At 29.2% G+C, this 26,963-nt stretch overlaps 2 protein-coding genes and 1 long non-coding RNA gene across 3 annotated transcripts; 1 reads left to right on the forward strand and 2 right to left on the reverse strand.

The window, feature by feature from the left end:
• Positions 1-3,325: 3,325 nt before the first annotated feature.
• On the reverse strand, positions 3,326-7,487 carry LOC145187052 (uncharacterized). The gene is made up of 3 exons (XM_080063362.2): positions 6,869-7,487; positions 4,523-4,684; positions 3,326-3,768 (listed from the first exon to the last, which is right to left on the reverse strand). Exons 1-3 carry the CDS (start codon positions 7,449-7,451, stop codon positions 3,611-3,613), a joined length of 903 nt encoding a protein of 300 aa, XP_079919488.2. The 5' UTR covers positions 7,452-7,487; the 3' UTR covers positions 3,326-3,610.
• A 2,454-nt stretch (positions 7,488-9,941) lies between these two features.
• Positions 9,942-11,419, reverse strand: LOC149884741 (uncharacterized). The gene is made up of 2 exons (XR_016454686.1): positions 11,300-11,419; positions 9,942-9,978 (listed from the first exon to the last, which is right to left on the reverse strand). It is a non-coding gene; the product is annotated as an uncharacterized LOC149884741 (long non-coding RNA).
• Positions 11,420-16,080: 4,661 nt separating this feature from the next.
• LOC145193126 (uncharacterized) lies at positions 16,081-18,627 on the forward strand. Its single transcript, XM_090094783.1, has 2 exons — positions 16,081-16,329; positions 16,670-18,627. Exon 2 carries the CDS (start codon positions 16,678-16,680, stop codon positions 18,355-18,357), a length of 1,680 nt encoding a protein of 559 aa, XP_089950909.1. The 5' UTR covers positions 16,081-16,329; positions 16,670-16,677; the 3' UTR covers positions 18,358-18,627.
• The last annotated feature ends 8,336 nt before the right edge of the window (positions 18,628-26,963 follow it).

Genomic DNA, 26,963 nt, shown 5'->3' on the forward strand with positions numbered 1-26,963 from the left:
TTAAAACTATGCTGGTATTTTTTTTGTTTTAATCCACTTATGAAATTTGCCACCACCATTCACATAAAGGAACTCTAACAAGATTGTTAACAATTTAAAAAAGGGTGTCAATTTTTTTTTTTCCTATTGATTTAGGGTGGCCCACGGGCGTTGAAATTTCTGAAAAATCGATAAAAACCATCAAAATTAAAAAGTTTAGGGCCCGTGGGCCACCCTTGAACAATAACGAAAAAAAAAAAAATTTTTTTTATATATAAAACCAATATCTGGGCACCTTATAAGCTCCCACTCTAGTTGAAATTTTACAATGACCTATTTTTGAACCACCCTAATGTAGTTATTCGTACACCTACAATTACTCACAAGCTCTTGCTTTTTAATAAATCTGCGCCTCTATAGATGGCTATTTCAGTTTTTTCATTTAAACACAGGGCGCATCTTCTTGTGTTTGGTTGATAAGGTTGGCATTTCCTTATAATACTTTATTTAATTAATTGTTTTCAGTTTCTTTCTTTTATGCTCCACACTTCCTTCGATAGTTCAGTGTCGTTTTTGTATCTTACAGTGTTAAACGACTTAATGTGGTTTACATACCGTAATTTAAAAGGTGGTTCACTTATACCAACATATACTTTATCTAAATAATTCGGAAGGTCGGAAGAAATAACGGCTTTGTATATTATGTTTTCAGTCAGGGAAATTTGATTTAGGGGACAATGCAACCTGCTGATACAATTGCAGGATTTCTTATTTTAATCTTCAATTTCGTCGACGATTTTTTTGTTATGCCAGTTTATTATAGATATTAAATTCGGCATGCAGCTGTAACTAACGTTTAAAGTGTTTCTATTGAGTATCTTGTTCAAAATATGCTTTGTTGGAAAATGTTTGTCTACCAAATCAAGAAATGATTTGCCAACTTTTGTATTTGCTTTATAATATTCGGAGGATGGTTTGATTCTTTATGAATATAGTTTATTTGATTCACTGGCTTGCTATAGGGTTGATAAGTAGAATCGTTTAGGTTCAAAATAATATCCAGGTAGTTAACGATTTTAAGGTTGTATTTAATGGTAATATTTAATCCATATTCTTTAAACATTTTTGTAATTGTTTTCTTAACTCTTTCTGATTCTGCGCCAATTAGATTTTCAAACCCCCCCCCAAACCATCGTCTCTGTAAGCACCTATAAAATTTTAATTTTAAAGAGATGATAGCTTCTCTAACAAAAATTATATATATATATATATATATATATATATATATATATATATATATATATATATATATATATATATATATATATATATATAGTTGACTCTACTTATTCTGGAGTTAGTAATACAAAGAGTAATTAAAAGTTGTTGTATTTGCAGTTTTTCGGTTTTATTTTTAATAATTTCTCAAATTGAACTAAAATTCTATTCCATTTGATACGAACATCGAGGGAACAAAACTAAGCGCTTATCCGACTACTTTAAACGAATTCGTTCATTTGCCTAACTTCCTAACTACGCTAAAACAAATACAGACAATAATCAATAAAAAAATTTTAGAAAATTGAAAAACTTCATTAAGCTTATGTTTTTTGTTCTTTTCCCAGTAGTAAATTGTAGAAGTAATGAAAATATTTAAAAAAATAATTCAAATATTTTTTTGAATCTTCTCATTAACGGGTGGTTACTAAAAATCCGGACTAACTTTAACTGAATTTTAAATGCCACAAGCTAAATCTTTTTTTTTCATGCTTATATCCATTTTAAAGCTTATTTAATTCTCTTTAACTTAGTTTACTTGTTTTTAGATAATTAATAATAATTAAGAAAATAATGATGGCTAAGCAAGAAGAGGTAAGAAAACGGATTTACGAGTTCTATTTGAATAATAAATTGCAAGGTAAAAAGTTCACAGTAGCTCACTTCAATGCTGAAAAAATTCCAAGAAGCACTATCTATGATATAATCAAACGTGTTGAGAATGATTCTGGGTACAAAAGAGAGCAAGGAAGTGGTCGTGTGGCCAAAATCATGACTCCTAAGGGTATCAAGCGCCTGAAAACCATATTTGATCACAGTGACCGAGTTTCGATGAGGCAAGCTGGTTGAAAATATGGATGCAGTCATTCACATATCATTAAAACTCTTGCCAAATACACTGACATCAAAAGTTATAAAAAACAGGGTATACCTCATCGACAAGAGAACCAGAATGAGCGAATCAAAACCGGCATTGATCGTCTTTATCGTGATTTTAAAGGAAAATCGGTCATACTTGACGACGAGTCTTACTTTACGCTGTCACACTCAACAATTAATGGAAACAGCACCTACTACTCTAGCAACAGAGACAAGACTCCACCAAGTGTTAAATATCGCAAAAAGCGCAAGTTCGAACCCAAGGTGCTTGTCTGGCTGGCCGCTTCTGACAAAGGTATTTCAAAGCCATTTTTTGTCCCCAGCGGCCTTGCAGTCAATAAAGCCATCTATGAGATTAATTGTATAAAGAGAAGATTAGTGCCGTTCATCAACGCTCATCATGCCGATGGTAATTATATAATTTGGCCGGACCTGGCGTCATCGCATTATGCCAAAACCGTGACCAACTGTTATGAGACTTGTAACATCAATTTTATCAAAAAAGTTGACAATCCGCCAGCCATACCGGAGTGTCGTCCAATAGAAGACTTTTGGGCTATTTTGAAAGGCAAAGTGTATGAGAGTAACTGGCAAGCAAAAGACGTGAAGCAACTACAAACCAGAATAAAGATTTGCCTGAAAAAAATTGACCTTAACCTTGTATTTTCACTTTTTGGATCAACTCGTGTTAGAGTTGGCCGAAACCGAAGAAACAGACTGGTTGAAGACAAACTTAATTAAAATAAGTAAATAACTAAAAACTCTTTTTAATGATAATTTTATTTAATCTCTACCATAAAAACTATGGGAGTAATTGCCCATGAAAGTTTGTCCGGATTTTTAGTAACCACCCGTTACTTCTACAATTTACCACTGAAAAAATAAGGCATGCAGGCCTTTTTTTTTTAAGACCTTTTTTCCATCGTTTTTAGCTTAGAAAGTCGTTTGCTAAATTTTCCTTTTTTTTTTTTTTTTTTTTTTTTATCTATAAAGATTTTTGAAAAGAAAGAAAAAAAAAAGAGGGAAATAAACAAACAGAAAAAAAATACAACAACGAAACAAATAAAACATGTAAAGAGAGATAAAAAAATTCTTCTTTTTTTTTTTTTGTATTGTAAATAATTTAAAGAAAAAATGAAAAATTTTTCAAAACAAAAAAAAAAAAAAAAAAAAAATTCTAAATGAATCAGTAAAAAGTTGAATAAATTTACAAAAAAGTTCTTTTCTATGAAAGAACATTACAAGTTACATATTCGAAATAACATACAAATTATTTCTTAAATTATAAATATTTCATTAAAAAATAAATATTGCAACACAGCCACACTTAATAGAAATCCTAATAAACTTAGTACAAATTTACATTTAAAGTTTGAACTTATTTCCAACATTAAGAGTTTACAACATTAAGCGTTTACAACAACACGGAATGTTACTTTTAAAAATAACGGCATTAAATACAGATGGTTATTGATTAACAACAAAGGCTGCATATATCGCCGTCAGCACCCTCTCTGCAAATTTTATACCACAAAAACCCGCTGCAGACGAAAACAAGAAAAAACACACCCCAGAATATCATTCCAACGGAAAAAAACGTATTTGCAAGTTCTCCAATCTCAGCTTGAAGAACTGAAAATTGTAATACATTACAATAATAAAATATATTATTATCATAAATAAAAAATATTTAGTTCCCCTTCTTTTTTGATCGTTTTAAATTTTATTCCTTTTAGCAATAAAAAGGAATTATACTGATCAGCCGGTTTCTGATAATAATTAAAATGTAACATGCAAAATTTCTGATTGGAAACTGTAATGGTTGCAGAGTGAAGTTATTAGTTGTTAAAAAGAGTACATTCAAAGTTCATGTGCATTGTAAAATACCTATTTAGATATAAGTTTTTGTTGCTATTTTTCTACTTTTCTGAAAGATTTCCATAAATCTGCTTTCCCTAATTTGCAGGCAAGCTCTGACCTCTTTTTTTTTGATATCACTAGATTTTAGAAAATGTCTTATTTGCCCTGGTTTTTCCTTTCTGTAACTGCTTCTAAGGGTTTCTATGAATATCACTACCAGTAGAACACTTTTGAATGCTACTACAGTAAATATGATTCATAGGAAAGAAAGCACAAAATCATTTAGCATGCTTACATTAGTAATATTTATTAATAGAAATTGCTAAAAAAACTTTTTAAATGAGTTTTATCAGTAAAACACTCCATTAAGCCAATTTTTTTTTCTCACATAAAAAATTACCACCAAGTTTTGTTACAAAAAGAAGTCTTGATATTATTTTATGCAGCACCTTAGTGGTAATAAAAAAAAGTAATAACAATTCTCTTTTCTCTTCCTAAAAAGAGAAGAACAAATAATATATTTTACCTATAGGTGCAAATTTCAGAAGTCTAGACTTTGCAACACCCATTGCAGGACCAAATGTCATTACAAGTGCAATAAGACCCCCAGGGAAAACTACAAGTAATCTTAGTGGTATGCATGGAAAACAAAATGGGTTTCCAATCCACAAAAATAAGGGCATCATGCCTAAAAAAAAGCAAACAGTCAAAATAAAATAAAAATGATTGTAAACTCAAAAATCATGGAAATTTTAAAACATCTTTAAGTCATTCTTTTCCCTTCATAGTTTTGTTTATTTAAACTGCAAAGATTTTATGAAATTACTATTTTCCTTCTTCTCTACAACTCATTGAAGCTCATTAGCAAAAGTCTTAAACCAAGCCTTTGAATAAACATTTTAATTCTCTATTTAAACTTATATTCTTTATAAGTTGTTAAAAAATCAAAAAAATGAAAGCAATCTTTCACTTCTTAAAGTTTCTCTCTGGTACTGTTTAAATATCTAAAAAAAAACCTTTTCTGTTTTGAGGAAAACTTTAATTATTAAATAAACTGATAAGTCCTCAAAGAGCTAATATTAAATCCAACACAGGAACATGACCTAAATAAAACTCATATGTATTTTTCTGTGCCATAAAATGTTAAATTTAAGATTGAGAGGTTGCGTGAATAATGCTAATCTTCTAGACACAGTGATATATAATACTTAAATGTTGACGACATTACATCTGACACAGACACTGAACCAAGTTTTGATACTGTCAAAGGATATTCTGTCCAAAGCTGCCATTGGTATGGGTGTCATTCCCCATCAAACACATACTTCAATTACTTCAGTTGTAGCGCAGTCTGTTGGAGATATTAATAAAGTTACTATATCTAAGAATTCAAGACAAATAATTTATGAAATAATTATGTGCCAAATGATACTTGGCTTAGAGCTAACCCAGCAGCAAAATCACAGAGGCTTGTACCCGGTTGGCTCAGTTTCAAGACCAACTATTGGTTATGTTACCATGCAAATATAATGTTGGAAAATTCCATATAAATCATTTCAATTCCAAAGTTACAGTTGCAAGCAAGGGAACTATTGGTCAAGAAAACAACTATTCAAATATTTGAAAGTTAAGTGTCTAGAAATTGCAGCAGGTTAAAACACTTTCAAGGATTGATTAAAAAGACAGTGGAATCTGGCCTCAGGGACATGCTACACTAACATTACATATATTCAGAAAATTGAAGAACAGGAATATTCTGATAGACATCAAGGTAAAGTTTGATAATTAAAATTTAAAAAAAAGCAATAAACCCAAATTTGATTAGCATACTATTAAAAGAGTTTTTTTCTTTCAGAGATTGGGGAAGAAAGGAGACTATTTTGAGCTGGCAGAGCTTAATAAAACAAGACAAAATTCAATAAAAACAATAGCAAATTGTAGGATTTAATTTGCCAGAGTGCACTTTAAAAAAAAATATTTACATTATAAATGGGCATTTCTACAAAGTAAAGAAACTGGATGCTTATTTTTGTCCTAAGTCAATTTTAAGGTTTCAATTAATTAAAGTAATTTAGGATCAATAAAGCTTTTGGTATGTGTTGCATTACAAGTGTACTAAATTGAATCTGGAGCTAAATCTACACTAAATTTATCAAGGTATCTAAACCAGTCCTTGGTTCTAATAGTCTTGGCTCTCAAGATTTGTGATAACTTTGGGCAGATGAAGATCACTAAGATTCTTTTTATCTCAGAGAGGAAGTTGAAAAAGAGACAGAAGTAGGATACTCCCAGTTCATATTAACTTGAAAGAGGAGAAACCTCCCTCATTGGCTAGCTTCATAAAGGAGGAGAGCTGGAATCTCTTCAATATTCTAGACCTTTTTTGTAAAGGTTTGACAGGAATAGTCAATGATGTTAAAAAATTTAAAAATGTGTAGAATTAACCTTAGAATTATTAATTAGCCACCTTTTCTTAAAGAAAACTTCCTATATATAAAAAAAGAGCCACCAAATAAGTGTTGAAACACATGTCTCTACATGTAATAATGAGGTCTTTTATCAATTCTAATCATCTTAAAATTAAAACCTGATAATTCAATATTTTTATATGTAATAGTGTAAACATGGCATGTCTTAAAATAAAAAAATAAAAAAATTATAAAAAAACAAAACCCAATAATAGTTCATTTGAACATCACAAGTTCCTGTGTTCTACTTTTAAGTATTTAAAATTGCTGATATTTAACATTTGGAATTAAAATTGTTTAATTAAATTAAATTATGTGTATTGAATTTTTTGGTTGAGTAAAGATAATCTTGTTAATTAATCTTGCAATTAAATCACAATTAAAAGAAAAATATCAATCCATACCTTTATATAAAGCAATAAATGCCAAACCAACTAGTGATAATGTAAAAATTACTTTGCTTGCTTTCATATTAGATTCCTCAGGTAATGGACCTTCCCAAATTATTGAAACAATTTCCATTGTTATACAACCTGCAGGGATATCAAACAAAAGTGTCTCTAATACTAACAAAACCACATGAAACTTTAATAAATTTTGAAAATAAGCTCCACCAGTAATTTTCAATGAAAGTGGATCAGGCACACGAAAACTCTGAATAATATTTGGGAGGAGAACAGCAATATGTACAAAGAAAAGTGAAGCACCAATAAAGCAACATGCTAGAAGTCCAGTACGAAAATCATCAAGTCTCTTCCATGGATAAGGTGAACTGATATTTGAAGTTAAAAAGTTTAGAGATAAGTTTGTATCACTAGTTGTATTGAATAGTATTGTATTGTTTTTATAATCTAAATCCAATACCATAACTTTTATCACAGCCCAAACACCAAAATGATTTCCCACACTTAATCCATGCAGTAAAAACCATATCATAAACTCAATAAATGGAGGCCATTTATCATCCATTTCACAAGAGATACACATTTTAATTCAACTAAATAACATTTACACATAAATTACTAAACTGTAAGCATGCAAAATATTATATTTATACTTATGTATATATAATATTAAACTTACATGTGTGCATACAAAATATTATACTTATTTGTATATACATACATCCACGCATATATGTATGTATATATGTATATATGTATGTATGTATGTATGTATGTATGTATGTATGTATGTATGTATGTATGTATGTATGTATGTATGTATGTATGTATGTATGTATGTATGTATGTATGTATGTATGAGTGTATGTGTTTATATGTACACACACATTTAAATGTATATATATATAAACCAAAATGATAATATTAAAATAATAACAATAATAGTAATGATAATGTATATGTATATATATATATAATAATATATGTGTATGGTTATATATACAACAACAACAACAACAACAGCAATAATAACAACAACAATAATAATAATAATAATAATAATAATAATAATAATAATAATAATAATAATAATAATAATAATAATAATAATAACAACAATAATAATAATAATATTAATAATAATAATAATAATAATAATAATAATAATAATAATAATAATAATAATAACAATAATAATAATAATAATAACAATAATAATAATAATAATAATAATAATAATAATAATAATAATAATAATAATAATAATAGTAATAATAATAACAACAACAATAATAATAACAACAACAATAATAATAATAATATAAATGATAATAGCAACAATAACAATAGCAACAATAATAACAATAATAATAGCAATAATAAAAATAATAACAATAATAATGATAATAATTTAAATAATAACAATAATAATAACAATAACATTAATAACAATAATAACATTAATAACAATAATAACAGTAGTAACAATAATAACAGTAATAACAATAATAACAGTAATAACAATAATAACAATAATAATAACAATAATAACAATAAAATTATATAAACCTATATAGCAATTAAAGCTGTTTTAAATCTGAAATATGTGCTGTATAACTATTTTAAATACTATAGTTAAAATCTAAAAACACATATTTGGAATAGGATGCTCAGAATCATTAAGAGAATTCTTTAATGAATAAACTGGGAATTATTAAGAACACATGAATAAAAAAGACATATTTGTTAATTTAAACATTGAAACTTAACGTTTGTTTACAGAGATTTATGATACAAAACATGTCTGAATGGAAACATTTAGGCACGTTTTACATTGAAGATTTGCTCCGCTAACCGGAAATTTAAATTTATATAAAAAGTAAAATTCGCGTTACTCAATTGTGACATGCCTAAATACCCTTTTTAAATTTTTGATCTATCAAGATTTCTATGCCATTAGTTAATTGTATTCAGAGCGATCTGGTTAATTCTAGAACTCGAAGGTCAGAAAAGATAAATAATCTCTTTTGAATTAAGTTATTATTATCTTTTCTTTAGGGTGTTCCAAAATATAATTTTCTTCACTGAATGTTTCACTAAATTTCACTAAATCCATGGATTATAGCCTAGTTATATACAAAAGGAAAGTGCTAGATGTAGATTTTAATTTTTTAAATAAATATCCATTTTTCCAATCATTTTTAAATAAATCTGAAAAAAATAATTAAAAAAAAAATGTTTTAATGATTATTACATAGGACTCACAACTTTTTAAAACCCTTCTTCACCATTCTCTTGTGAACTAATGTACCAAGAATTCTTGAGCTAGAATGATATTTCTCTCTGCATAATTGTTTATTCATTGGATATTTGAAACAAACTCCTTGATGCCTGCACTATGATTGATGTCTTGAAGAACCAAGGAATATGCAAAATATTAACTTAAGGTGCAATTTATCATTATTATTTTGTAATTACTCCTCTGTCCTCATAGTCATTTTTTTGGTTGATGAGCTCAAGCATTAATGAATATATCCCGTCTACCATAAAACTAGCTTCATGGTAATGCAAAAAAGTTGATGTAGAAGAAGTGTGGAACTTCATTGACCAGGTAGAATTATCAGTCCTGGCCTAAAAGGTGTTCTGTAGTCAGTCCTAGCCTAAGTGTTCTGGATGATTTATTTGATGAATAAAGGAGCTAATTTTAAATATATTCCAAATTAAATCTGTTTAAATAGTGAATATTTTCAATTGCACACTTTAAAACTGTCTGGATAACATTTTATAAACCTTGTATACAGGTTTTTCCTTCATGTTTCAGTCTCTTTGTTTACTGCTTGCACCAAAAGACAAACGTATCTCTCATATATGTGTCAAACAAAAATTACATTTAAAAGATTTAAACTTCAGCTACTTTAACGAAATAATATTTCAGTATATTTTCAGTATATCTCCGTTTACAGTTGTGACTTGGGAAGCACTTTAATTAGCCTGTCTAAAAGATACAATGGTCTCCTAGGGTTTCCCACCAAGCATTCCCTCATTTCAGCACTTCTTCATTAAATTTTCTCTATTTTTCTACCTCCACAACCACCCATTTTTCATTTTTTCTGAAAAATAGGTAAAAATCGCAATTAAGGATATTTAGTTATTAACAATTACAATACATTTAAGGATGTGTTAGTAAACATATTAATATTTACATATGTTTCCCATGATATACTTTGTAAACTTGTTAGGTTTATAGATACTATGATATTTGTGTCAAATGCACTTATGCCGCAGCTTAACTAAAGTGATCAAACAACGAGTAAAGCCATTGTCTTATTCGACATAATATACCGAAAACTTCTAACAAAACGTTTTCTATTCAATTAAAATATTATCAAAAAAGCAAATGTTTTAAAAAATTTATAATATGGTTTTTTTTTAATTTTCCACTTAGCCTTTCAGGGGTCTTTTGACTGTCAAATTTTTTAAAACTACTTATTTTTGATATATTACCATATAACTTTATCTTGTTTAAAATCTTTATAAACAAAGTTTTTAAGAAAAAATATTTGCATTCATTATCGGTAAAACTCCAAGATCATGTTTTTTCTACACCTTTTATTTAGGAAAGCTTTATTTACTCTTACAGTTACTGAACTTAGGATGTCAAAGTTGTCCATTCACAGACTTGCTACCAATTTATCAAGGGGGTTTCAACACTAAATATGCTGAAGGTTATTTTCTAGTATCCGTTGTTTCAGAATATTATGACAATCATTTAATTTTCCAATTCTAACCAAATAGCGAATTAAGTTTCTACTTTTTTTTGTACAAAGATATAGAATTGCAGTATCCAATACCACAGAATTTTCAATCTTCAAAAGCAAAATATTACAGGTGCCTCATCAATAAATGGTTACTTAATATTGATAACTTATGATCTCTAATTAAGTTTGCTTCTCTGTTTATAAAAAAACCAAATCATGCATCAGAAACCAATGTTTCAAATCTTTCAAATATTCTGGGATTTCTACAAAGAGTGATGCAGTTTTTACATTTGCATCAAAAGATATCTTGATGAACACCGAAATTTTAGTGAAAAATCTTTAGATATAAATTTAGTTGCTGTCTAAAAGGAAAGTTTTTACTTTCAAGTTACTTCGTTTTAAAATTGGTTCAGTTAAAAAACATTTTCATTTATTTATTGTGAGTTATATACTGAGTTTGTTTTTCAAATAATTTAACTAGACCAGCATATAAAAATACTCGGTTGTCTTTCTGAGGTAGACAATCGGCTACGTCTTTAGTAATAATCATTTTGATAATTGTATATTTACTATTAAAAATGCAAAAAAAAAAAAAAAAAAAAAAAAAGTTATCGTATAAAGTCAAAATTTGTTTCATAGTTATAGCATCCATAAAAACAAATTAATGACGAACCTTTCGAACAGCACTTTACATTTGTAACCATCTCTAAAACAAATTTTTCATTTTATTACCCATTTTTCTTCTTTAAATGTTTTCTTGTATATTCTTAGGCTGCATCTGTATTTCGTAGGTGTGGATGTCATATATGGAATTTTTGTAACTAATTTTGCATATTTAGCTTGTTGTTAAGTATGAAAGTCGTTGTGAACAAATTAAGTACTTAACAACACCACACTTTCTTGAGACCTAAAACTTATTTATGTACTTTGCAAAGTAAATCAGGCTTATTCACGAAACCGCGCGTTACAAGCCTAAATGTGTGATACAAATGTAGAGGTTCTACTTTAATTCAAAAAAAGAAAAATTTTTAGACTTTAGTAAAAATCTTCAAAAACATCGAACTCGAATGCAAAAAAATAAACAAAACCACACAAAGCAACAAGTAAAATTCCCTCTAAAGTTTCCAAACAGTTATATAAATGCTGAAGACATGAACAAACATGTTTGCGCTTAAAAATGTTTAAAGGAAAAATATAAGTACTCAAAACGAAAATATTTCCTTTATAAAAAAGGCTGAAAAGCAGATGGTTTACTTTGTCTTCATAAATTAATTACACGCTAAAATGTATTTAACCGACTTCATAAAAAATAAACGATGAGGAATCCTGTAAGACTTAGCGAAATGGAAATTTGTTAAGAATTTTAAGTGAAATCGTATTTTTAAAAAACTTATTTTTTTTCTTTTTTTAAAACAGGCCAGTGAGTCTTGCATTTTCGAAAAATAAAATTGGAATTTATTTCAAGTATATGTAACCAGGCGCACGTGTCCGATGTCAGTGGTGAAAAAAAAAGAAGTTATTTTTAAAGATTTTATTCAAGGAAATTTACAAATGGCTTTTGTGATATGGTGAAAATTGAAGGAAAATTTAGTACAACCAATTATTTGAAAATAGTACCACAAACATGGCACTCCTTACTTTTATTTTTCAACAAAACACACTGCTTGAGTGGAAAAATTTTATTTTAGTAGAATGGAGAACGAGAAAACTTTGGCATAGCTTCACTAAAGACGGGGCTTGAACATAATTGAATATGTTTGACAATCCATACATAAACCCCTGCAAGACCAAAGTACAATTGGAAGTTTTACAAGATCAGTCGCCGAAAATTCCTGACATATCCCTAATATTCTTTTAAATAGTATCCCAAAAGTATAAACAGTGTGTTAAAAGCTCGTGGCAGACTTACAAAATTTTAGGATGATACTACTTTTTGTAAGATTAAACTAATTTGATCAAAATATCTATAACATAACAATAAATATGAAATACCAATGGAAAGTTTAAGACAGTTTGCAAACTTTTACTTAAAAAAAGAGTATAATTTAAAATAATAAATATTTGGATGTAATATCTACATAGAGTAGGGCGGGGCTAGTTGAGCAATTTTTGATAAATCTAATAGATCTCTTGAACAGTGCGTCGGATTTACATAATTTTTTTTACTATTAAAAAGATAATTTTATCTGCTAAAAATTGCTTAAGAAAAAAAAAAATTTTAACTTTGCTTGAGAAAATATTGTCTAAAGTTTACTAAGCTGCTCAACCAACCCCAGCGGGGTAAGTTGAACAACTGTGTGAGGTAAGTTGAGCAATAAACAATTTAATGCATTTCTGTGACTACTATGAACTCTGTTGTAAAACCAAAATATAGCTTTGTTATAATTTAAATATATACTTTAAATCTCAACAAATTATTTCAGATATGAATATAAAAATTAATAATTCTGAGGCAGAATATTACTAAACTAAAAACAAAATAATACTTTTCAATCTTAAAATTAAACACAACTTTTTAACACATTTTTTAACAAAACTTACCAACATTATAAACAAAATAATAACTAAACACTTAATGTTAGTCTTAAATATACATTTTGCAGTTAATACAAATATAGTTTAGATTGGCATGTGAATCAGATTTTATATGAGATCATTGGTTGAAACCTTGACACTGGATCCAGTTTTCTTCAAGTTGACTTTTAGAATAAGTTTACCAATATACAAAAAAAGTATAATTGTGTTCTACACTTGTCTTTAAATTTTCATTCTTCTCAGTTTTTTTGTTTGTTTTTAAAATATACTACGTAACAGGGTCTCTTTATTACCACAATCTACAAAGGATTGACAGGTAGATAATTAAGCTCAGTGTGATAACTCAGATACAAGTTTTGCTGGTTCTATACAATCTGTAACAAATGAAGGTAAGAAGTAATTCATCAGCAAATATGTTCCTGTTGTTCGGATAGATACCAGTTTTTTGGAAACCTTTTGTAATATTAGTACAAATTATTGCTAATGGCAATGAATCTAAGACAACTTTTGGTATATCATAAAATGTTATGGCTTTTTCAGGATTGTTCCTCAGCCATGCATCTTGTGCACCTGATGAGTACTTTCTAAAAGGTCAAAATACTTACATATCTAGTGGCTGTAGCTTATGGCTGCAGTATGGTGGGAAAGAGAAAATGAGTATTCCATTCTCCTTTGCTAAGTTCAATATTTCAAAATCTAAATGAGTAAAGGATTGTCCAAAATATCAAGTTTCAAAATCTAAATGAGTAAAGGATTGTCCAAAAAATCAAGTTTCAAAATCTAAATGAGTAAAGGATTGTCCAAAATATCAACAGAACTTTTTAATTTTTTGAATTCTATATCTGTAACCCAGCCACTTCCATTATATCTGTAACCCAGCCACTTCCATTACCTGACCCAATACCATCTAGTACACCATTGTTAACAAAATCTTTGTAACTTTTAACAAGATCTTAACTTTAACAAGATCTTTGTAATTTTTGCAAGGAAACACAAACATTAGGGACACTGTATTTTCTGAGGCAAACACTGTGGTTATTACTATGACATTAGTGCCTCTTTCCCCAGACGTCATAACACCAATACTTTGTTTGCTCTTTGCAGCCACAATTTTACTAGGTTTTACCACTGTTGATACACCAGTTTTTTCAACATTCCATCCTTGTGAAACACTGAAACTTTCCTTAACTTTAACTTATTTATTATAAAACACTTTTACATTTTCAGTGTTAAATGATGTTGCTCTACCAAGGCTAGTTGCTTCTGGTTTTCTAATAGATTATTTAGGATTTCTTTTATAAAAAACTGGTCATCCATTCTTTACCAGCCATCTTATTTTCAGTCCAAGATTCTGGTATATTGATTTTGTATTGAACAGCACACTCATAGAAAAGACAATTTACATCTTTACAAGTATATCCATAAAACATAGATGCCATTTGCAATAAATAAATTTTTAAGGAGCTTTCTTACTCTTCAAAAAAAATTAACCAAGGTTTTGAATAACCCATGGATAGGCAACCACCAGAGTTTAGCTTTAAATGTATCTTGTTAATGTCATTCTCTAAATGTTGAATTCTTTAGCAGCAGCACTTACACTTCTTTTTCCCTCCAAAACAGACTTGCTGCATTACTAAGTTGCTGACTTTTAAAAACACCATTTGATGTTTTTCTTTTATAATTATCCATTCTGTTCTATATATATATATATATATATATATATATATATATATATATATATATATATATATATATATATATATATATATATATATATATATATATATATTCTGTTTCTGTTATGTGTGGATATGTGTGTGTGAGAGAGAGCAAGAGTGTTTGTGTCTGTTTAGCTACAGCTTTGTATACACACAATTATGTATGTGTAATATACACACACATATTGCAGTTATATACCTATAGTAAGTGAAATAATTTACAATATAACCCTATATATAAAATATGCAATACCATGATAATAAACATAGAAAACAAATACCACGAAATTCAAGATTACATTAGAATTTTTATTTATGAACTTTTGACTTATATATTTTATTGACTGAGTGATATTTAAGTAAAAATATTTTTAAAAGAAGCAAAAAATAATAGGGTTATACTTCAGTTAAGCGGCGTAAAATAAATACATCCTTTCGCTGTTTTGTTGTTGTTACAAATACGTCTGAGTAAATCACTCTCGCCCGTAGATAAAAAAATGAATAGTAATGAGTTTTTTTTATAAAAGGTTTAGTAAAGAATTTAAATATTTTATATGAATGTAAATATTTTTGGAGTTTTTTTGAAATAAACTTTTATTTGAAAAAGCACAAAAACATAACAAGAAATAAAAACACCACAATATTCTACAAGTAAATTTATTATGTGTATTGCTGTCTTACCGTAAGAGAATGACAAAAAAAACTGCATTTAGAGAGGATATTGACGATATAAACAAGAAATAAAAGCTGAAAAAAGTGAATCGTTTTTATATCTTTGGTGCATGACCAAATCAAAACAATTCATTCTTAAGACTTTTGTTTTAGTTTATTAAAAGTAATCAAAAACTAGAATCTTTTTTTGGAAAATAAAATTAAAACAAAAACAATGAATAATTTTTTATCTTTGATTCTTAAGAAATTTGTAAAGCTTGTAAAGTTTAAATAGAAAAGTTATAATTACACTGAATAACAACCCAAAAATATCTTGTTTGATGATTACATTTTCTAAAGCAGTTTTTCATGCTGATTACAAATCTGAAAACCGTTTTTCTCTATCACGTCAGATTTTTAAGATATTAACATAAACATACATTTTTAAATCCCTTATTGTTACGAATGAATAAGAAAATAGAGTTTAGTTTACTAAGTTAATAACAGATGGCAACACTAAACATATTATTTTGATATTTTAAAATAATATATTCTGTTCTGAAAATAGGTCCGCTAAAAGATGTGCAGAGCAATCGTTGTTTGTTGTGATCGAGTGAAGTTATGTTCGAATATTGTGCTTCTTAAAAAAGATCCCGTGTGTGCTATTTTAGTTTATAGATAAGGAGTAAAGAATAAAGTATTTGATTTAAACATAGTAATTAAAAGTGAAAACCCCTGAGTGGTTTAATCGAGACCGAAATTAGTTATTTCGAGTTTGTTTTGTTTTCTACCGAGTAAGGTAATGTTTCACCTGTCTTTTAAGAAGACTAATATCATTTTACAGAAATGAACCCTGTTGAGTTCATTTATTTTTTATCGAATGCTAATTTAGTGATTTTTGATATTTTTCTTTTTATGTGAATTGAATTCTCCCTTGTGAGGAAATGTAATAAGTATATGAATGACAAGTGTCTAGTGATAGTGACTGATTTACTGTGTATTAGATGTTTATAAACTGATGTAAATGAACGAATTGCTTGTTTAATTTAGTGTACTTAATTTGTAACTGTATGTTTATTAATGAGTTGTGTGTTTATTATGAGTTATACTATTCCTATATATTTGCTATTTTTTTTCAGTGAAAACAATGGCGTCTAGAGGCTGCATCAATTCACCAGACTTGTTTTGTTATGTGTGCGGCTATCTCACGGACAAAAGCCACCGAAAGACATTTACACCATTTCTGAGAAAAGCTTATGAACTATACTTTGATTCAAAGGTTGACAGCGACAAGTCATGGGCACCACAGTTCATTTGTTTGACATGTGCATGCAACTTACGGGGTTGGATAAGGAAGGCCAAAAATAACAACCATCTGGCATTTGGAGTTCCTATGATATGGCGTGAGTCAAGCAACCACATCACTGACTGTTATTTCTGTTTGACAAATGTCACAGGTTTCTCATACAAGACTCGTTCATCTGTGAAGTATCCAGATACTCCCTCGGTTTCAAAACCAATTCCACATGATCCAGTCAGTTGTCCAATACCAACATCACCTACAGAATACAGAATCGATGATGCAACACAAGAAGAAAGTTCGTCTTCCAGCAACATAGCAGACTCTGACTACAATCCTGATGATGATGAAATTCATTTGATTAATAATGATGATCTTTGCGACCTTGTACGGGACCTGGCACTAACAAAAGGTCAAGCTGAACTGCTAGGTTCACTTCTGAAAGAGTTTAATTTGCTATCACCAGGAACAAGAACTTCACAATTTCGACATAGACACAAAGAACTCGTGCAGTTCTTTGCAATGAGTGACAATATGTGCTACTGCACTGACATCCAAGGTCTTATGTCAAGCCTCGGTGTAGAACATAAGACTGAAGCATGGCGTCTATTTATTGATTCCTCCAAGGCAAGTTTGAAGGCTGTATTATTACACAATGGAAACATGTATGCATCAGTACCGGTTGGTTATTCTACTCATCTAAAAGAGACGTACGAAACCATGTCGCTACTTCTTGAAAAAATTTGCTATCGCGATTACAATTGGAATATGTGTGGTGATTTAAAAGTGATCGCTATTCTCATGGGAATGCAGACAGGGTACACCAAGTACTGCTGCTTTATCTGCGAGTGGGACAGCAGAGATAGGAAGCACCACTATATAAATAAGAATTGGCCCATTAGAGATAAAATGGAGCCAGGTAGTAAAAACGTCCTGCGTGTGCCATTGGTTGAGCGTGAAAAAGTTCTTATGCCTCCACTTCATATAAAGCTGGGGCTTATGAAAAACTTCGTGAAGGTACTAGACAAAAACTCAGATGCTTTTCGGTACCTATGCAACAAGTTTCCAGAGTTGAGTTATGCGAAAGTGAAAGAAGGTGTATTCATAGGTCCACAAATAAGGAAGATCATAGCAGACAGTCACTTCGAAGATTTACTCAGCAGAACTGAAAAAAAAGCATGGTTGGCATTTAAGTCTGTTGTAGCCAATTTCCTTGGAATTAATAAATCTCCTGACTATGTAAATATTGCGCAGAAGTGCATTAGTGCGTACAAGTTAATGGGTTGTAACATGTCCCTCAAGATTCATCTTCTCGACTCACATCTCGACTTCTTTCCAGAAAACCTAGGTTCTGTTAGTGATGAACATGGTGAACGTTTCCATCAGGACATCTCGGTGATGGAGTCACGCTATCAAGGCCGATGGAGTGCAGCAATGTTAGCCGACTATTGCTGGATGCTTCAGCGCAACATGCCAAATTGTCAGCACAAACGCAAGTCTACAGCCAAGAAATTCAAACCAAACTAACTTTTAATTTAAGGAACTTTACGTTATACCTATGTATTTTACAAGTGTATTATATCTTAAACTATGTGCATTTATGTTAAGTAGTACTCTATTCAGCGATATATTCTCTACTGTAACTTGCCTGCGAGTTGTTTGCTTTGATACAATATTAAACATATATAAATGGTCAATGCCAAATATCTCAACAACGGTGGGTGATAGAGACAAACGGTTTCTATATTTGTAATCAGCATGTCTTACTTGTCTTAAAACAAGTGTTGGTTTCCAAGATATTTTCCGTAAGTTTTTTTTTGTTGATCAGTGTTATTTGCAGTTTTAAAGTTTATTTAATTAAAGTTTTTTATGCTATCTAATTATGTAAAGTTTTCTTTCTTTTGTTTTATTTAAAACAAAAACAATCTCCTCGTAAGTGCTGAAAAAGCGAAAGGATGTATTTATTTTACGCCGCTTAACTGAAGGATTACCAATAATAGTTTTAAATTACATTATCATATTTAAAAAAAAAAAGGTTTTCAGATATTTTAAATTAAGAGTATTTAATAATGATTAATTTAAAAGTATTTATGGACCTTAAAATGTTTTACCCAAAGAAATTTGTTTCTCCGAATCCGATAATGCCGTTTTTTTATTTTTTGTCAAACCTGCTCAACTTTTGCCCGAGGGAAAAATGGCTTTGTATTATCGAAAGTTAAATAAATGGGAAAATTATCAACACTTAAGTGATGCCCAGTAAACGTTTTCTTTTAAGAACCTAAGAAAAAAATAGCAAAAATGATTTTTTTTAACGCGCCGCAAATCTGTTTTAACTATTTTTTTTTTAATTATTAAAAAAATTTTTTTCAAAAAAATTTAATTGTTATTATTATGCTTTTTTTTTTTTTGTAAATAAGCCCTGAACTTTGAAAAAATGATATCTATGGATTATTCTAATTTTTACTGTTTAAATGTGGCTGTTAAAAGTGACACTTATAATTTATTATTAATGATTTAGTTTATTGGTGCATTGCTCTCCACAGACACCTTTTTTATTATGTATTCTGTTGGTAGAGCAGAAAAATACAAAACAAAATGAATTTTTTTCAGTGCTCGTGATTTTACATTTACATTTAGTAGAATACAGATCCATACACATATTGTACTCTTTTCAATTTCAACTAAAAAAAACCCAATAAAATCTTTGAAAATTATTATATATTTTTCTCCTCCGTCACCTTTAAACTTTTGCTAACCGTCCCACAGTGACTCAGAACGATCAAAAAACGGTAAAAATTAAATAAAATTTGACATAAATCGTAAATCAATAATGTTATATATCAAAATAATAATTTTTGGGTCAAAGATTTCAAATTTATTAATAAATTTTTTTTTAATGCGTAGCTTCGACGCGTATAACGCGCGCTTATGCGCGTATACGCGCGTTTAAGGTGACTATACGCGTACAAAAATTTTTTTTTTCAAGTTTTAGAATCTTCAAGACAAACACATTATCTTGATATATTACTCTACTTGATATTTTTATAAAAATGGTTTTTAAAGGAAGTTGATACATAGAGAAAAAAAAACTGAATTTATTACATTCATTTTATTATTTACATTACAATTAATTTAATAACTTCATCTGGTAACGGTTTTCCTCGATAGCTCTTATGTTTTCTAAAAGATATGCTTGATACTTTTGGATCTGATCTTGCTAGAAGGTAGTGCATCTGATTCATCATTGTGTTTAACCTTTAAATTTTTGCCGTGTGCTTAAGTCTAGAATTTCTTATCTGTTTATTTAAACTCTCCAGTGCATCTTCCGAATATACCCCGACTGGTAAAGGTAATTTATGTGATATGGAAGAACTATGAAGCAGCAGTTTATGTACAGTGGGAGGCATAACATACCAGTTGTACAAACTCACTATACGTTTAGCTGTTTCAGTGCAGTATAAATCTAATTCATTGATATTAATAGAATATCCACAAGATATGGTTATGAGAATATTATGCAATCTTTCAATTATATCACAATCAACTTTAGTAATTTCAGAAAAAGCTTTACTATTTTTAAATGCTCTTCTGGCAGTATTGCCGTCATTGGTATTTCCAGACCCAGTTTTAGGCATGTCAACATATAAGCTTAACCGTTCCCTGAAGAGTTCCTGAATCTGTTTTTTTTTTAAGTCTACAGATAATTTTTCCTCAATTGTTTTTGGCTTATACTTTTTAATTTCAATTTTATAACTCAAATGAAGAATAAATTCCAAGCATTTTATCCAGCAATGCAAAGCTGAAATTCCAAGCCCCAAGGCTGACTCATTCTCAGTTTTTGCTTTTAATAAATCAATATTGTTCATTTCGTTGGGTTTAGCATTGCAAACATTGCAGGATTGAGTGGATTTTGTCTCTGTAAGTGCATTAACTACTTTATTATCAAACATTGTAAGATCAACTCTATAGCTGATATTAAAGGTCACCTTTCTTCCTGCAATATCAAAAACTTTGCAAAACGTCTTTAAGGTATTTATTTGATTTTTTAGATCTGATTCTTCTTCTCTGGATAAAATTGGACTCTCTTTTTTATATTTTAGATGAAGAGGTCTACAAAAGTGACAACTTGAAGGATTTGCATTTTTCCAAATTTCGCCATCTTTTACTTTGAGCAATAAAGGCACAAAAGCTGTACTAAAAAGATTTTCTTCACTCTTAAGTTCTATACTTGTGATGCTTGTTTCAAAGTATTTCTGTTTATAAACACTTTGGCTTGATGCTCCATCAAAACCAATCTTTCCATATAAAACTCCAAATATTTCGTTACCTTGACCACAATTAGGCGTATCAATCATTTCAGTTATTCTACTCACAGTATGATCTAACATGCTTTGAAGAGTACACTTTGCAGAAATTTCAGAAAAATGTATATTCTCAGGATAACATTTCAATTTTTCCACCAAAATATCGTGCAAGGTAGGATAAATATGTACATTGTGAACAAGAGCTGAGTTTCTGATCATTTGATATTGTTTATCGCTGAGATCAGTGTTCATTTTTAATGCAAGAGCTTCCTCTACACTCATAATGATGGGAAAGGTTTTATCCAAAGTTTTATCAACTTTTTCTATCTCTAAAAGATTTGAGATATTGTTTTTTAAAAAAGAAGCTTTTTTTTTTTCTCCAGCAGCATTTGCACTTTTTGCAGAAGCTAAAAATAGAGCTTCATGATGTTCAGTGGCGAGTTCTTTTATTTTTTTTCTTTTGCTTTGCTCTCCAAGAACATTCCATTGCTTATGGGGCCTTCCAGAACCAAAATGACAATTTTTATTGTTCATAAGGTTTCTTTGAAGCCAACGATTTTCTTTTTGTATAAATGTATCATAATTTCGTCCACATTGTGTTAGTTTTCTCTTCACCTTTGAAATAAATATAACTAAAGCAACCTTTACTTTATTTAAGTTTTCTTTGCGAATTTCTTCAGTATTTTTTATTTCATTAAGTAAATCCTTCCATAATCTTAATTTATCCACTCCTAGTTCACGTATCTTTGGGATAAGATCTAATCTTTTCATTGTTATTGTTTTTAAGAACCATCAATATAATAAAACTAATAAATCAGAAACATTTTAAATTACATTATATATTTTTTTACTTTACACTGTTTAAAATTTTATTTTGTAATGGCTTTAACAATTGTCACATTGTTACATCCTGTAATAACACTATTTTACTAAGTTAACTTTATATTACAGGAAATACTAAAGTTGTTCAGTCAAGCTTTTTCAAACATGTTGTACCTATCAAATAATAAATACTTTTAAAAATGGCGGAAAACGAGGTTTTTAAGTGTTTATCAACATTTTTATTTCTTTAATAACTTCCAATACCGCAGGAGACCGCAGTAATCCCTTTATAATTTAAAAGTAGAAATGTTAATTAACTAGAAAAAATGTATATATTTTTGGAACTCGGTGGAACATTTTTTTACCTGATATATAAACAGAAAAAATACAATTACTTGCAACCTTTTTTTTAGAAAAGTCTTTAAATTTTAACAAAAAAATTAGACTTTTTTTTACTTTTGAGTAAAGTTGAAATATATAGAGCAAAAAGATTATCTTTAAAATAAATATGCACTTTTATTTAAATTAAAAATACTCTATTTTAGTTAAATAAAAATCTCACATTTTTCAGATTTCTTTGAAAATAATATCAAATTTTTTTACTTCTTTTAACTATAAAATACAAAATAAAAGTTTTATGAAACAATTATTTATACTTTTGAAATAAAAAATTATTGCAATTTAATAATATTTAAAAAAGGGCACTTAACTTATAGACAAGTTGTGAGGGGTTTATTACCATTTTTTTGCTGTTTTGAGTCACTGTGCGTCCCCTCAGTGTATTCTCTTGTTCTATCGACAAACTTCCATATTTTATTTAGACATAAGTTTCGCGTATTTTATCTAGACATAAGTTTCGCGTATTTTATTTAGACATAAGTTTCGCGTATGCACTCTGTTTTGTCAATTACTTTCAATTTGTTTTTCTTTCTAAGTTCAAGTTTGCGAACTTTTTCAGTTTAACCTTTTTCTAAATGATTTCTACAAAACACTTCAAGATTAAATTGTTCTATCTCAAAAGCTCTTGTAAGCCTTTGAATAAAAAAGTTCTATGTCCGATTTGACAAATCAATGTGAAAGTAAATGTCTTGTTGCTAGTAGATTTTTTTTCCAACATAGCCACTCGAAAGCTTTTTTTCTTATTTTGATGCAAATAAAGCGTCTATATTTGAATCAGTGTTTTTTAAAAGGGCTGATTTGACATTTTTTTTGAAATTCACTTTTTGTGTGTTTTGTGTCCTTCTTTGATGGCTTCATCAGTTTATGTTAAAAATGTGTTTAAATTTTATCTTCTTAAACAAATAAAGCCACCTGAAAGTTTTCGATTTTTTAAAAAAAGGCAAGTTTGCTTCAAATATGCCCTTTTTAAAAAAATCACTCTCCAGCTGATTAAAGTGTGCAAAGATGTTACTCTTGCATATATTTTTTAAAAATGTATTACACAAATTCTGTATATTTAATATTAAAAGATATAAAGAGTTTTTTTTAGTTTTCTCAAAAACGGGTTTTGAGCAAACCAGCCCTTTTAAAAATTACTGATTCATTTGTAAGTATCTTTTATATATTTTATCAACTATTTGTAACTTTTTTTCATAAAAATATTTGGAAAATTTTATTTCTTAAAAAGAAGTAAATAAAGTTAGCTTAATTATAATTTCTATCAGTAGAACTTTAGCCGTCGAGGCTAGGCCGTTAATTACGATATTAGAACTAGAATCTAGTCGCATTCTTTAAGTAGTTAAAAGTGTAACAATGATGATTCCTCATTTTAGTTGAACTAAATATTTACATGCAAATGGCTACTGATTCTAATTATGTTAATGAACTTGATGCTAGCCCTATCCCAATTTTCTTTTAAAAAATCATTGAGATGAGAGAGTAGAGTTAAATCTAATAATCTACTGTGCAAAATCTATGATTCTTACATTGCATAGTATAGCAACTAAAAAAAATAAAAGTAATGGTATTTCATTTTGATCAATTTCTCAAGAACTGTTTACAACAATTTTAGGATTGTGTAATGTTTTAGAAAACAAATCTAGGTCTAAAGTATTCACATTTGCTTCTGTCCGAGTTAACAACCCTTTTACATTAGGCACGCTGGACATTAGCCAACGAAGAACTATCTTTATGAAAATTTTCATACAGATACTAACACACTTATCACAAAAAAGCAAGTTAAACATCCTGAAAAAAAAATTTCGGAAGAAGTCAGAAATGGTACCTGAGATCATGTTAAATGTATTCTTTTTATAAACTAACACTGTTACCATGTTAATTACATAAAAAAAAAATGCTTTGAGCCTGAATTGTCTATAGGCCATCTGTACGAGCTGTTAGGAAAGAACATATTATTTTTATTTATTTAATTTTTGACAAAAAAAAAAAATAATAAAATAAAATAATTGTCAGAATATAAATGTTTTGAGTAAAAAAGATAGAACAAGGATGCATTTGTTTTAAGTTTCAATTTGGAAAATCTCATCACGCTTCCTTAGGCTGAGGTGTCTAACTTTATTTATTTTAGAAAGCTGTTTGTTTCCATTATCTTTGAAGTTTTGTCCATTGAATCTCTTTCTCACATAAAAACTTCATTCTATGGTCTGATTCGTACGATTTCCATATTTGTTGGTTTTGCATGTTACTGCAAGACTAACAAATATGGAAACCGTACGTAAAAAGTTGGTCATGCAGGCGTGACTTATTTTGCCAAATCACTAGGGATGCAACTAATTAGAAAAAAGAAATAGCATTATAAGAACTGCCATCCAGAGGTTGATAATATCACTCAAAAGTACCCTGAAAGTGGCCATGCCTGCATTCAAGAAGTTGTTGCAATACATAGTTATATTATAGCAATATTCAGTCTATTTCTCAAGAAATTGATGCAGTTTTGTAGAATCAATTGATATATTCAGTCTCCTGGGCTTGATTATATTGGTGCTTGACACTATTAGGCGAATATAATCATGTAATATCCTTTAAATAAAGAATACAGATTTGAAAAAAAAAAAAAATAATGTTCGGACAACTTTTAAACTTTATAATTTTGATAATATACATTCACAAAAATCAAACAGATTCTAATTTCACAAATGAAATTATTATAATTATTCATGCCCCTTTGTTTGTAATCAAATGCCCCTTTGTTTGTAATCAAAAAAATTGATAAAATATTGTATTTCTAATTGAAGAGCAGTTTTCCAAAACTGGTTAAGTCAAAAAATGAAAAAAATGAGATAACTCATTTTTCTGGAAATTCTCTCTGATGTCTATTTAATGAATAAAACCGTTTCATGCAAAACTTGTTATATGGCAATATAAAGTAAGTACAAAATATTGACATTTTTCCAAAACTTGGTAAGTCATGATACGAATTCTTTCCAAAACTCGTTATGTCCATGCGCATGCGCAGTGAAAGCATTTTATTGCAATGGCGTCGAACGACAATGTAGATGTATCGGAGCTCCATGATGAATTCGCTTCCCCAGTAACACCCGGTAGAGGACGAAAAAGAATTAAAGAATGGCAGAAAACAAAAGATAAGAGTACAAAATATAAAAAAATCGATAGTGCCAATACTAAGCTGCCAACATCGTAATGGCCAGTGTAGGGCTGGTGACCTAGTTTCGAAAGATTTACAAGGTTGGTCTCTTCTAATATTAGTAGATCTACTATTAGACAGTAGTCTAATAGTTATAGTTATAGTAATATAATCGAGTCTAGTTATTATTGAAAAAAATAACTTTTTGTTTTAAGGATTAGACCTATATGTTTTATTATTAATATAGGCTATATTTTATTAGTTTTTAATAAAGTGCTATTGTTTATTATAAAAATGGTTTTATATTTATAATATTTTAATGTTAATATTTAAATTTAATATAATAAAATTGTAATATAACTTATATTATATTTTAATTATATTTTCTTTTGTTTTTAGGATTTTTCGATGCATTTTACCAATGTGGAGAAAAGATTGAGCAAGACAAGTTCATTCTAAGGCATGTGTCGAGTAAAATGCCATCTAGAACATTGCAGACTAAAACATTGCAGACTAAAACACATTGCAAACTAAAACGCATTGCAGACTAAAACACGCCGGTAAATACTTAACTACACTGTGCGCAACAGTGCAGGTGACCTAGTGCCTGTATGTTCTAAATCATTTAGATCGATTACATGTTGTTCTGCAGACCGTATTCAGAGAATACAGCGCAACTACGCCCAGAATGAAAGCTCTGTTATTAAAGAGACCAGAGGTGGATCCAGACAGAGTCTCAACGATATAAGGATAACAAAAAGCATCACAGACTTCATCATTACCTATCGATGCAGAGAAAGTCATTATGGGAGAGGCAAAAGTGTGAGGTCGTATCTTCCCCCAGAGCTGTCTATTGCCAAAATGTGGCTTACGTGGAAATCTAAGCAACATGAAAAAGCTTCGTTATCAAAGTTTATTCAAGTGTTCATTTCCAAATTCAACATAGGCTTTGGAAATCCTAGAACTGATATCTGCTCTTTTTGTGAGACAACGAAAATGGAAATTAAGAGTGCAAGCACACCAGCTGCTAAGCAAAAGCTTATTACTGACTTGTGAGTCCACAAACTGCGTGCTTCAAAGTTTTTTGATCTGTTAAGAAATACTCAGCCTGATACAATCACTATTTCCTTTGATATGCAGCAAATCAACCACTTCCCAAGCTTAGTGTAGGTGAAGATTTTTATGCTCGCCAGGTATGGCTGTACAACCTTACATTTGTAAGACAGGGTGCAAAACAAGACAAACAAAATGTGGACATATACACATGGCTTGAGACTCAACGTGGACGCGGAAGCAATCAAGTAGCTTCTGCATTATTGAACTACTTAGACAAGATTGAAGATGAGTGCAGTCAAAATGAAGTGAGTCCTAAAATTATACGCCTTTTTTCAGATGCTTGCTCATTGCAAAATAAAAACTCTGTTATAATGAGCACTCTGATGAATTTCATTAAAAAAAAGTGA

The sequence above is a fragment of the Hydra viridissima genome, unplaced genomic scaffold (genome assembly GCF_058129835.1).
Source record: "Hydra viridissima isolate aposymbiotic clone 2 unplaced genomic scaffold, HvirCarnegie_v1 scaffold_8, whole genome shotgun sequence".
NCBI lineage: Eukaryota > Metazoa > Cnidaria > Hydrozoa > Anthoathecata > Hydridae > Hydra > Hydra viridissima.

Bases quoted from the DNA above. Each gene is read 5' to 3' on its own strand.
- LOC145187052 (XM_080063362.2), bottom strand. From the start codon at position 7,451: ATGTGTATCTCTTGTGAAATGGATGATAAATGGCCTCCATTTATTGAG. The intron at 4,685-6,868 runs GTATGGATTGAT...GCTTTTTTTTAG, and splicing joins ATTTATTGCTTTATATAAAG to GCATGATGCCCTTATTTTTG. The intron at 3,769-4,522 runs GTAAAATATATT...TACAATTTTCAG, and splicing joins TCTGAAATTTGCACCTATAG to TTCTTCAAGCTGAGATTGGA.
- LOC145193126 (XM_090094783.1), top strand. From the start codon at position 16,678: ATGGCGTCTAGAGGCTGCATCAATTCACCAGACTTGTTTTGTTATGTG.